This window comes from Monodelphis domestica, chromosome 5 (genome assembly GCF_027887165.1).
Source record: "Monodelphis domestica isolate mMonDom1 chromosome 5, mMonDom1.pri, whole genome shotgun sequence".
Classification (NCBI taxonomy): domain Eukaryota; kingdom Metazoa; phylum Chordata; class Mammalia; order Didelphimorphia; family Didelphidae; genus Monodelphis; species Monodelphis domestica.
This window is the reverse complement of record NC_077231.1, coordinates 286,897,004-286,910,112: the sequence shown is the minus strand read 5'-3', so window position 1 is coordinate 286,910,112 and position 13,109 is coordinate 286,897,004. Positions and strand designations below refer to the sequence as shown.

The 13,109-nt window shown below is 41.3% G+C and overlaps 1 protein-coding gene across 15 annotated transcripts in view; it reads left to right on the top strand.

The window, feature by feature from the left end:
• Positions 1 to 215: 215 nt before the first annotated feature.
• NEK11 (NIMA related kinase 11) overlaps positions 216 to 13,109 on the top strand; it is a 388,343-nt gene continuing 375,449 nt past the window's right edge. For 8 of the 15 annotated variants that reach the window (XR_001625257.2, XM_056800246.1, XM_056800248.1 and 5 more), the window contains exons 1-2: positions 216 to 354; positions 3,679 to 3,952. Coding sequence is in view for 9 of the 15 variants with exons in the window: in XM_056800246.1 (XP_056656224.1) it covers positions 3,783 to 3,952 (170 nt within the window). In the remaining 6 variants the exon portion in view is untranslated. Of the gene's footprint in view, positions 411 to 3,678; positions 3,953 to 13,109 lie in introns of those variants that run through there. The other 7 variants (XM_056800251.1, XM_016426437.2, XM_056800249.1 and 4 more) reach the window with 5 other exon arrangements.

Genomic DNA, 13,109 nt, shown 5'->3' with positions numbered 1-13,109 from the left:
ACGCGGGGCCATGAGTGACACTGGCGAGGGTTAGGGTGTCCCCGAAGGCTAGGAGGCGTCCCCGAGAGAATCCAACTTTTCGATTGTGCGCACGCCAGGGCAAGCGCCAGAGCTGCCACTGCCGCCTCCGGAAGAGTCATGGCAGGCAGTTCCCGGGGCCGCTTCCCATACTCCTCCGCGTCCGTCTCCTAGCGACGGGGCCCAAACACTTTGGCCACGTGACCGTGAGCACGGTGTCCTCGGTGGCTGGGGAAGGAGGCGGAGGCGGGCGCGGCTGCCCCGAGGCTTCGGCCCCTTCCCCGGCCCCTGCAGCCGCCTCCGCCCCCGCAGCTTCTCCTCCCGGGACCGGTAAAGGTGAGCGGCGTCGGGCTCCGTTTCACGCCCCGCGGCTCGGCCCTCCCTGGTCACGGGTGGGTCCTGGGGTCCCTTCTTTCCGTCTCCGCTGTTCCCCAGCTTCATCCCGTTCTCTCCCCAAGTGACTGTTCCGTGCTCAGGCTGGACCCTATGCTCTGTCCGATCTGTGCAGCAGGGGTCAGCATGCCGAGGAAAGATCTTTCCAGCCCCCAGCCTTCTCAATCTTTCCTGCCTGTTGGGGGCGGCGTGTGTGTGTAGGGGGGGGGGGGGAGGGAGGGGGTCCTTTCCTTCTCTAACCCTACCAGGCTAGTCCAGAGATTAAGTTACCAAACGCCGGGTTTACACATCTCTTCACCCCTTGGACCCCCCTTATTTTCCTACATGGAAGGAAGCTTAGGTTTATGTAGGCTCAGCGACTACTACTACTAAACCACCTTGCCAGTATCTCTTTATCCTCACAACCACCCTGGGATATGTTGCTATTATCATCTCCATTTTTCAGATGAGAAAATTAAGATAAATTGCCCAGTAATTAACATTTGGTAATTGACTAAGATGATATTTGCATTATGATCTTCCCACTTGGCCACTTAGCTGTCATCTTGGAAGTGGATAGAGTGCTGAATCTTCCAGGCTAAGCAAAATTCAACGTAGTTTCAAAATAATTCACAAAATAATCCCTTCAAAGCTAATTCATTTCATGGGATTGGCAGGTAAAGTTGAGTTCTGGCAGCTTCCTGGAAAGAATGAATTGGTTGTCCTGTTTTTATATTTCCTGGTATCCTCATCCACATAGTGGCTGGCACTTAATAAATTAATGACTTGATTTCACGCCAGTTCCATAACATTCCACTTTCCAAATCAGACTTTTCCAAAATCCTACTAGATCAAAACTTGTGACAGTCACCAGAAAAATGCCACAGATTTTTTTTTTCATAGACAACTTGGCCAAAGTGCATTCGATGAAGGGGATACCTGTACATCTCCAGAAAGACATGCAAAAATGACATACTTGGAGCCTTTCTAATTTTTTTTTTAAACCCTTACCTTCCGTCTTGGAGTCAATACTGTGTATTGGCTCCAAGGTAGAAGAGTGGCAAGGGCTAGGCAATGGGGGTGAAGTGACTTGCCCAGGGTCACACAGCTGGGAAGTGTCTCAGGCCAGATTTGAATCTAGGACCTCCAGTCTCTAAACCTGGCTCTCAATCCACTTTGCCACCCAGCTGCTTTCTAATTTTGAAAATGTTTATTTTCAGTTACCCAAACCATAGATGTCCCTAATGTTTACTTTTCCTGATATTGATATTTCAAAATCACTTTGGTTTCTCTTGGTATTATATACAGAATCAGAAATCTGTTATTTTTAGTAAGAATTGTGGGTTGAGCAGAGGGCAAAGAGCTTAGAAATTTCAATTTGTAATCCCAGTGTTGATAATGTTTCAATGGGCAAGTATCAGCTTCTGTGTTTTGGCTTATTTTCTAAAATAAAGCTATCAGTAGCTTCACAAGAGTGTGATAAGATGATAAATTGTTTCAAGGTTAAACAATTAACATTTTTGTTAGTTGTAATTTTATTTTCATTCCTTTTTAAAAAATAAATTTGAGCCTTTAGTTTTCATTATTGCCATTGCTATGCACAAAGGCTTCCTAGAAGAATATGCCAGCACCAGAACAGATGACTTTTATAATACTTCCACCCTTGGGTCATCATCACAAATGACAAATTTTTATAGTTTATTATGACTTTCAAGTGGTTAGATATGATAAAATGCTGTTTAAAAATCAGGCATTCTTCATCATTTAAAACAAAGATCTTTTATTATACTGTATAACTGCAGGCTACTCCATTGACTTCCTTGGGACTCATTTCCTCCACTGTAAAATGAAGGTATTGAATAATAATCATAGTTTAAAAATAATAATGCATTTGCTCAGCACTTGGGAGTTTACAAAGTTCTTTCCTTCTAACAACCTTGTGAGGTAGATAGTGAAGTGTTGCTAGTTTCATTTTGTAGTCAAAGAAACGGGAAAGGGTCACAAATCCAATAAATGCTAGGAATTAAATCTAAGTCTCTGGAACGAGTACTCAGATCACTCCCTCCATTATATAATTGTAGGTTGGATGATCTTAAGTATTATTTCTTGCTCCAAAATTCTGTAGGGTGAAAAAATGACAAATTAGTGATTATTTCTCAAAACATTTAAAAATACATTCATAAACTTAGAATAGTTTTACCAATGTCATCATAATAAACATTTAACAACTTCTCTCGCCTCAAAAAATTACAGATGATTTTTAAAGACTTATATATTACAAATAGCTACTGTATTTTTTTAAACCCTTACTTTCTTATAATCCGTACTAAGCATCAATTCCAAGGCAAGAGAGCAGTAAGGGCTAGGCATTGGGATTAAGTGACACATTTGAATCCAGGACCTTCCATCTCCAGGCCTGGCTTTCTGTCCACTGAGCCACCTACTAGTCCTTTAGTTACTATTAAAATAAAATAAAATAGAACTTGGGGATTGATGTGTATTGGGAATACTGTGATTTACTTTTCATTCTATGATGGGGTGTTTAATATATAAAATGAATTCCAGAAATAGGATATAATTTTTTGTTGTTGTTTAATTAGGATTTGGAATAAAGTATTACTCTTTTTCATCATCCTGGTCCATCTTTACCCCAGCAAATGTTATCTGGTATAATAACAACAAAAACCTTGATTATAAATCCGTGGGGACCAGCATAAAAGTAGCTTGGTGGTTTAGGGAATAGAGAGCTAGTCAGAGTCAGGAAGACCTGGGTTCAAGTTCCACCTACTTCAAGTTGATACCTACTGCCTCAGTGAATCTGAGTGACTGAATAAATTTCATAAGTTGCAGATTTACATTGGTTGAGGGAGTTTTTTCACATAGAATTACTATCAGCAATGACATCACTTTCCTGGATTCTATCTCCCACTGCAGCAGTAGTAGCTTGTTAACTTGCCCATTTAAACACTTTACTTTTTGTGATTTCAAAAATATGGGAATTCTGACTGCAGAGAGCAAATGCACATGTAGGATTTGATTGAAATGTATAGAAGAGTAAGAAATGCTACAGCTTCTAGAACTTTAGCAAAGTTGCAATTTTATGAAATTTGGATAAGCCAAAAAAACAATGGTATCTTCTATACAGTAGGCCACCCTTTGCTGGAATCACCAGCACTCCTTCAAGGTAACATATACCCAGCTCTCCATAGTAGAGTGACAAACTTGAATATTTTGTTAATTTTTTAGTATACTATGTCAAATCTGACACATAAAATTTTCATCTTTAAGGGATTGATCTGTGATCACTACTTGGATGAATATGAACATTTCTTAGGAGACCCGAATTTTAAATCTCTATAAATGAATAAACATATTCAATATAATTTGGAGTGATGCTCAAATTCCAAGAAGCTGCCAAGTGTGTGAGTGTATCAACAGCTGTTTCCACTCACTCAAAGACTTTGATTGCAAGGAGATACGTGCTTCAGCAGAAACTTGGAAGTGGAAGCTTTGGAACAGTTTATCTGGTTTCAGATAAGAAAGCAAAACCAGGAGAAGAATTGTAAGTAAATAACTTCTTAAGAACCTTCATTTGCCTACCTTGTATCTGTAGTGTGCAGATTTGACAGCTCTTTGCTATTTTAGTTGCATGGGGTATCAACCAAGGACAGTTTTTCTACAAATAATTATTTGTAAAAGAAAAAATTGGGATTTTTTTCACCTGGTGTTTTGCCACATTTAAAGGCATTTCAGTATATAGATATTAAAATGTGTTAAGTCTGAGGAATTATTGGAATAGAATCCCTATATTTAATAATTTATTGGGGCAGAATCCTAGCCAATATAACTTAGGGGCCTATTGTGATGTTAATTTAACATCACTGAACTCTTCTTGAGATTTACTGCTTGGTCAATTTTTTCTCATTATATGTTTCTTCTCTGCCACCTGCAAACATGGTCAGGTCTCTGCATTATTAAAACAAATTTGACTGTTTCCCCTTTAAACTGTCATCTTTTTCCTTTTAGAGCCAAACACCTAGAAGGGTTTAATTACACTTGGTTTTATTTCTCATTTCCCATTGTCTTCTCCAATTCCTTAGGGCTAACCTATGAATCCTCCACTTGACTAAAACTCCTTTTCAGAGTCTTTGGGCTGCTCCACCTCTCTAGCTTCCTCTCTAGCTTGTTAGTGACACACACCTTCTGCATCCTCTGGCTGTTGTGAACCTTGTGCTGCCCATTTTCTGCACAAACCTCTTGGAACATTCCTTCTCTGCCTGCTGTGCTGGTCACTCACCCATCTCCTAACTCATTAAGCATTATTTCCCCCAGGGCTCTACCCCCCCCCCCCACACACACATGCACACATATCTGTGCACATACATATGTATTCTTCCTAGGTCACTCTCCATGCAAGTGACCCAAATCTAGCCCCAATCTCTCTCTCTTGAATTCTGGTGTCATTATCATTTGCCTGCTGAATATTTCCATCCCTTTGCCTGAGAGGGCCCTCAAATGCACATGTCCAAAACTTTAGTTCCCCCTCAAAACCCGTCTTCCAAAGTTCCCCTCTTTCATTTAGGGCGTCACCATCCTTGAAGGTTTTTACTCTTTATTTTTAACCCCAGCTTTGACCTTAGTGGCTGGCACGTAGGAAGGACTTACTAAACACTCAGTGAATCATCCAGGATTCCAGAATCAACCGTGAGTCCTCCCTCTCCTTAAGCCCCCTGTCAAAGCCGTTGCCAAGCCCAGCCAGTTTTCCTTTCACAGCATCTTTTCTAGCATCTCCTCTTCATTGACATCGCCTCTTTCTTCTCTGGCCGGTCTCCCACTCGCCTGCCAACTCAAGGGGCCTCCATCGCATGCCCTGCCACTCCCTTGTTCAGAAGTCATGTTGCCTTTAGGAGGATATTGTTCACTTGGTGAGTGCTAGCCGTTGGGACACAAGTTCAAAGGGTGAAGCAGCCCTGCATGAAAGGTGCTTCTATTCTAAGGAGAGAGGCAGAAAAACCCAGGTAGGACTAGAAAGCAATAAATGGCAACTTCTGGCTAGTCAGCCCATCATTTATGTTCACTTGATCGCTGAGGTTCCTGTTCAGCACACCATCTCCTGGCTTCCCATCTCCTCACGAGTTTGATTCCTTCCTTCGGTGCGCCCCTTATTATACATAATCCATCAGCCTCTCCAAGCTTCTTTCAGGGGCAACCAATGAACCCTTGGCAGATCCCCTCCGACTTGTTGGTTCTTTGCCTCTCTTGAATTCATTTAGTGATTCTGTGCCTGCCCTACCTGCCTTCCTGAAAGTAGGGACTGTTTCTATTTTGTCTTTGTGTCTTTGTCCAGCCCCTGGCCCAGTGCCTTAATAGAAGTTTCTCTGGATGGAAAAATGAAACTTATTCATATTGACAATAGTACTAGAAACACTTTGAAAATAAAACACCTAGTTCACTTTTCAGGTGACTGACCCGTGAATTTCCTTTGGCTTTAGTGGCATCATCACATTTCCATAGTATCTGTCATAGATGATTGCGGTCATTGGCTTCTTTAAAAAAAACCTAGTCATCGACCAATGGCTTCGTTTCCTTACTTTCCTTTGATGCCAAGAGGATTCTGGAAGACAACATTTCACCAAAGAAACTGGAATGGTAGGAGATGAAATCTAAGTTCCTGTTTGACAGCGAGGTTCTACCTTTTAGATGAGATTTCAGACAGCAGTAAAGAAGGTCAGGATTAAAAGAAAGACAGTTGTGCATCTGAAACACGAGAAAGGACAGATGAGTAGAAATGCCAGGTCTTCACATTTCCAATGGGACTCGCATAAAGAAAACTGGGATAGCCTACTATTGGTGAGTACAAGTACTTAGACGTTTACCCTGGACCATCCAGAATGTCCTATTAGCATCATGGCGGGGACAGTTCTTTGTGCTGCCACGCATTTTACACAGCACCCACCTGCAGGCCAAATTGCTTTACCTATTATAGATGGCCTTTGGCAGCTATGTGGCACAATGGATAGAGAAGCCTGACTTGGGAGTCCCCAAAGATTTGGATTCAAGTCTGGCCTTACACACTTCCTAGATGTGCGACCCTGGGCTAGTCACTTAACCCTTATTGCTCTTCTGCCTTAGAACTGATACCTAGTATAAATTCTAAGAGAGCTTAAGGGTTTTTTTGTTTTGTTTTGTTTTTAAAGCATATCTACTGACTACCATTGGATAGCCTATCTTAGAATGAACGTTCCTTCTATTCTTCTTTCTCTCTCAGAAGAGCTAACTTCCTGTTGTTGAGAACCTGGTCATTTTTTTACATTTAGCATTCCCTAGACCGCCCTTACTGGGATCCCATAAGAACGCCTACCGATTTGTTCTTTGCTTCTCAATTTTGGGAGACAACCGTGAAGTTTTAACATTTGTGTTAGGGAAGACAACATAGCCAAACATTACCTTGATGTCCTCGAAGTCAGATACAGTTTGCATGCAGTTTTTAAAAGTGTATCGCATATTATTTGGCGTCTTTTGAGATTTAGCCTGAAAAACTCCTTGCGTTGATGGAGCATCTCCTCCTCTACCCAGCTGTGTAATTTATCATTGACCCACTTGGAGGCAGCAACATACCACACTTGTGTCCTATGGACTCGAATTAGAATTTCTACAGCATTTTCTGTTGAACTGTGTGGTGGGAAATTTAAGGATGGGATAAAACTGAAAAATAACTCCATGTGGCATTTGTGTGATGACTATTTGGCACATGATTTCTTTTGGAATTTTACTTTTTGGCTGTCAGATTAACACTGGCTTTGTGAACATGAGCAGTTGTCAAGGTTCCTTGACTTCAGTCTGTATTGTAAAATTAATAAAAGCCTCTTTCTCATGTTTCTAACTAGTAAAAGAACTTGGCAATGGTGGATAATATGACCAGAGTGACTTACATTCTCGGTTATGTGCAACTCTTCGGTTCCTTCTCTTTGTTGAAAACCTGGTCATTTTTTTACATTTAGCATTCCCTAGACCGCCCTTACTGGGATCCCATAAGAATGCCTACCGATTTGTTCTTTGCTTCTCAATTTTGATTTTTACTTGAGTTGACACAGATTCCAAAGTTTGTTGAAAATGAAATGATTCCTCAGGTGAATCAAGGAAAACAAAGGATCACCCTTTTAGAATGGTGCAAAATATTGGTTTCATTGTTAGTTGGTAGTACTGTTGTGGGGGCAGAGGTGCACCCCTGGGGTTCGGGAAGGATACCTTTTGCAAGAATGCAAGACTCCAAAACTTAGCTTAAAATTATTAATTTAGAAAGTAATGTTGAGAATGGCCAGGAGGATAGCAAGGTGGAACAGCAAGATGGGGAGATGTTCCTTGGGAGGACAGCGTGGATGGAAAAGCGGTCCTCCAGACTCCATCAGTTCTGGGGATTTTATACTCTTTACAACTGTGAGGCCAGGACTCTGGAGCTAGGGGTTGGAAGGTTTGCCCAAGGGCATGGGGTGGTTCTCCTGATTTGGAGGATAAATTCAATGGGGCCATCAAAGGGGTATAATCCTCTCTGGGTCAGATATTTTGGGCTGGGAGTCAGAGGGTGTAAGGGAGCAAAGGAATTTCCCTGGTAATAGTTTGCCTGAGTTTCTGGGGGTACAGTGCCCATGCCAGTACTGTATGCCCAAGAGTTTAATTTTCAGGAAAATCTGTTGTGGGAATGACCCAAATGGAAGTTTAATTCTTTTGAGTTTCCGATGATTAGATTGTGGTTCTTTCCTGTTAAAATTCCAGTCAGTATTGTTAACTAGGGAAAAACACAGAACTACTAGTCAGAAAACCCAAGGCTCACCCAGAGTCAAGTACCTAAAAACCACACAGAGCCAAAGGCTTGACTGATCCTTTTATTGACCCCTCCTAGATAACCCAGTCCTGAACTACTCTCTGTATCTGTCTCCACCTTCCTGATCATTTCTTTAAATATTGATTCTTGGATGTATCCACTGGGAAGCTACTCTCCAGTTTCTTGAAGCTGTTAATAAGCTTGAACTTGTTCATTGTAAAGCCATAGTAAAGCTAGAGAAATTTGAAATTCAAAAGTTAATTATTTCAGAGGCCTTTTAACCCTGGAAAAATTTCATGGATTCCTCGTGCCTCCACTACCAAAATGATAGTCAGTTCTTGACTTTTGGTTCAGGCCTATTTAGGTCAGATATCAATTATGGCTGTATTTGCTAAGATGGACAACGGTATTTTAAAAAGACTTCCTCAGTTTTCAAGTTCATTTTTGACACATTTTGAAAAATGAACAAATTGGTTTTTCATATCAAAAAAACTCCAACCAAAATCCCAGTAGCTCTTCCATGTCTAACTTTTCCCTGCTTTAAAAAGCAAGGGACTTTTGTTCTCTTGCAGTTAATAAAAAATTGGTCATAGTTGTCTGAAAGTGTCAGATATAATTAAGGAAGAGTAATGGATCTTACAAAAATGCATGAATAGAGTTTACAGTCTCTAAGGTAATCTCTCTGTGATTTAGAATATGACAGCATCCTGTGTGGAAAGAGTGGCAAATCTGGAGGCAGAGGAGCAATGTAGTTTCAAGTACCAATTCTGTTACTTCCAAAGGCATGTGTGACCTTAGATTAGTCACTTGACCTTTGCAGTTTTAGCTCTACATTGCACATGAGTACATTGTCTTAATCCTTGCCAGCTAGCTTGTTCTCAATAATGTTAGGTGGATTAATTTTTTTTTCCTATAGGATATTGTTTATCAGCTGTGCCTCACTTTATCAACCATCCCTTCTAGCTATCCTCCAATATCCCTCCTTAAATTTCTTCAGCGTCATCCAAGTGTCCTCATTTCCTATTGCTCTCAGTCTTGTTTTTTAACCCTCTGAAGTCTGGCTTCCATTTTCCTTCCCCCAACATCAGTCCAAATCTGATGACTTTTTGCTAATCCCCTCTTTTTTGACCTCTTTAGCATTTACAGTTGATCTTGTCCTCTGGGATGCTCACCACCATCCCACCCCACCCACTCTGGGTCTTCTTGCCTTTGCTGTTACCTTGTTCTCCTGGAACCCCTCAGACATCACTTTCTTCATCTCCTTTGCTGATCCTCTTCTCTGTCATAGCCACTAACCTTGAGCATCCCTGTGGATGGGCCATCTCTTTTTTTCCTTTTGAACTCTCTCACTTGGGGATCTCATTAATTCCCATGGGTTCAATAATTTTCTTTATGTAGACAATTACCTGGTGTTTGTGTACACACACACATGCACATGAAAAGGAAGGGAATAGGCGACCTAATCTGTGCCAGGCCCTGTGCTAAGTAATTTTTACAAATATTACCTGAATTGATTCTCACAATAACAACCCTGAGAGGTAGGTACTAGTATGATCCCTATTTTACAATTGAAGAAACTGAGGCAAGCAAAGGTTAAATGGTCACATAGCTAATAAATGGCTGAGGCAGGATTTGAACTCAGGTTTCCTGACTCCAAGCCAACACACTCTCCACTCCATCAGCTACTCCATCAATTCCTCCCTCCTCTCTCTCTCTCTCTCTCTCTCTCTCTCTCTCTCTCTCTCTCTCTCTCTCTCTCTCTCTTTCTTTCTTTCTTTCTGTCTCTCTCTCCATCTCTCTCTCCCTCCCTCTCTCATTCTCTCCCTGTCTCTCACTCTTACTGTTTCACCCATCTTTCAATCTCTTTTCTTTCCCTTTTCCTCCCTCTCTCCATCTCTCTCCCATTCCCTCTCTCCTCCCTCTGTCTCTCTCTCTTACTGGTCCTCCCTTTCTGTCTTCCCTCCCAACCCCCCTCTCTCTCACACAGGTCTCTAGTCTCTCTCTCCCCCTCCCTTCCTCTCTCCTCCTCCCTCCCTCCTCTATTTCTTCTCCCCTCCCCCCTTCCTCTCTCCTCCCTCTCTTCATTCTCTCTCTGTCCCTCCCTCTCTCTCTCTCTCACCCACACCTCTAGTCTCTCTTCATCACTTGCCTTTTGAACATCTTGAATTTGGTGTCCCAGAGGCGTCTTCAGCTCCACATGTCCAGAGTCTCCTTGCCTTTCTCTCAGACTCTCTTTTCCAGGAGGAAGCCAATCTCAACTCCTCCCTCTCAGTCACTTCAGACTCTGTTGTCTCCTCAGCTGCCCAGTTCTACTTCCCCAGCCTCCCTCTTTGTCCATCCTCCCAAAGCCTCTGCTCTAGAGGCTCTTCCTCTCAGCTCAGTTGCTTCAGCAGCCTTCTAACCAACTGAAATGCTGCCCCCCTTCTGTCCCCACCCCAGTCCAACCTGCATGTGGCACTGGAGGTGATTTCCTAAAGGGTACTTCTCACTAGGGGTGGTGGGGCTCCCCTAATAAACTCCACTGGCCCCTTTTTTACCTTCAGGATCACACAGGCCTCTGCTAACACCTTCTCCATCTCCATACATTCTACACTCCAACGACCCTGGCTGTTCCCTCCATCCCTCCTTTCTGGACCTTTGCACCAACTTCCCCTGTGTCTGCGTGGGAAGTGGAAATGGAGGGGGCCTTGAAAATTCCAAATATTAAAACCTATGACCCAGGAAATCCGCCACTTAAAAGAGAGAATGCTTTATGGAGAAATGGGGGGCACTGTCTCCAGTCATTGACCCAAGACAGATGGCGCCCTCCCCCCCAAATGCTTTCATATTATAGAATTTTTCCCCTCCAAAATTGAGTATGTGAAGGAATGACCAGTTTTAAATCTTTATTTAAAAAAAAAATCTTTGTTTTGTGAACACCTTGCCAGCTGAATGTAGGTGGGTCCTTTGAAATCTGGGGTCCCTTCTGATAGTCTGTATCTAATGGAAAGAAGGGAAGGACCAACACTTAGGAAAGCAGCAGCTGCTGCTTGGCCTGAGCATTTCAACTGGTTGGTGAGTCATTTTTGCATCCTGACAGTTTCCATTGCACAGCCATGAATGAAATCAGGATTTTGATGGGAAATGATTTTCATTTCTAATTCTGCCTCTGCTGCTTGAAGCAGCAATTTAAAAGGAACCATGTGCCCTACTTTGTTGTTATTTTTTAATATTTATAGAGATGATTAATAAGTAAAACAAAATATTTTAGGATGGATGGGGCACAAGGAAACCCTCAATCTCTTTTCAGGCTGGGCAGGGGGCCAGAAAAGCCTTATTTCAAAGAATGACTCACCAATAAGCACAAATGGGAGGAAGAAAGCAAATAATAAAAATGAGATTAATTAATTTTTTGTTTATTTCTTATGTTGCCATTGATTGAATAAATGTAAAATCATTCATTGGCAATATCACATACAAATTAGTACACTATATTGAATAGATATTTTGGTGCCTGATTCTTATACATTCTTTTCTTTAATTCTTTGGGTATTTATTGAAATTAATATTTTTGCTGATTTGGAAAAATGCCTCCAGGAAATGAGGGATATCACTATTCATTTGAATGAATGAGTTATGGGAGGGAATTTTAAAACTGCTATAAAGAAAATTATGTTACATAAAATATAATTGGTTGTTTTATCCCTGTTGGATTAGCATGTTAATTCAGCAAAAGGAATGATCACAATAATAATGGCATTTTTTATATTCTAGGTCCATTGATCTAAATATTACTTTGGGCAACTTAGTTGCTTTTTTTTTTTTTAATAAACCCTTACCTTCCGTCTTGGAGTTAATACTGTGTATTGGCTCCAAGGCAGAAGAGTGGTAAGGGCTAGGCAATGGGGGTCAAGTGACTTGCCCAGGGTCACACAGCTGGTAAGTATCTGAGGCCAGATTTGAACCTAGGACCTCCCGTTTCTAGGCCTGGTTCTCAATCCACTGAGCTACCCAGCTGCCCTGATTTAGTTGCTTTTAAAATGTTTATTTTGAATCAATTTGGAAAAGTACTCTGATTCAAATTTGTGTGAGAATATATATATATATATATACATATATATATATATATATATACACATATATATATACACACATACACATATATATGTATACTATGTGTGTGTGTATATTATATATATATATATATAAATATAAATAACATATATAGGCTTAATTGCTGGTATTACTGGCTCTTCTTCCTAGAAAAGCCAGGGCAAACTCTTACAGAAATAATTAAGGTATATGTGTACTGAGAAACCTGTCCTGGAAGATTTGGGAATTGATTGATTGATTGGGTGTGTGTGTATGTGTGTGGCCAAGAGCTATTACATAATGGAAGCTTGAAAAACTAGGGGGCATGTATACATTTTAGAAGCTCTGGGTGTGTGGAGATGGTATGGTTATCCTAAGGAATAGGAATCATGGAGCTTTTGTAGAGATGCCAAAGTCCTTCCATGGGAAAGAAGTCAGGACATAGAAAGGAAAAGAACAATTGCTGCTTAATCCTTTCTTTCCATTTTTTTTCTACTTCCTTTCTCCAAAGACTTCTGTGCAATCTCATCTTTTCCTGTACCTCTTTCATCTGTTTCAGCAGTGACTTCAGGCACATTTAGGAATCTGGTGTTTTTTACTCTGAGCTCCTCATTATGTTTTCCCTTCCAAGTTAGCCTACCTTCAAGAAGGCTTTGGTGCACACTTGGCTCCCTGAACCCATTTCCTAAGGACTTGGGTCTCCCATCAGTGATAACTAGTACATCACGTAATCTAGTGGGTGCTAATGTTTTGATGGGTAGCACCTATAGGTTGTAAATCTTGAAATTTCTCAGACTTGTGAATGTTAAAAATTTCCCCATCCGGG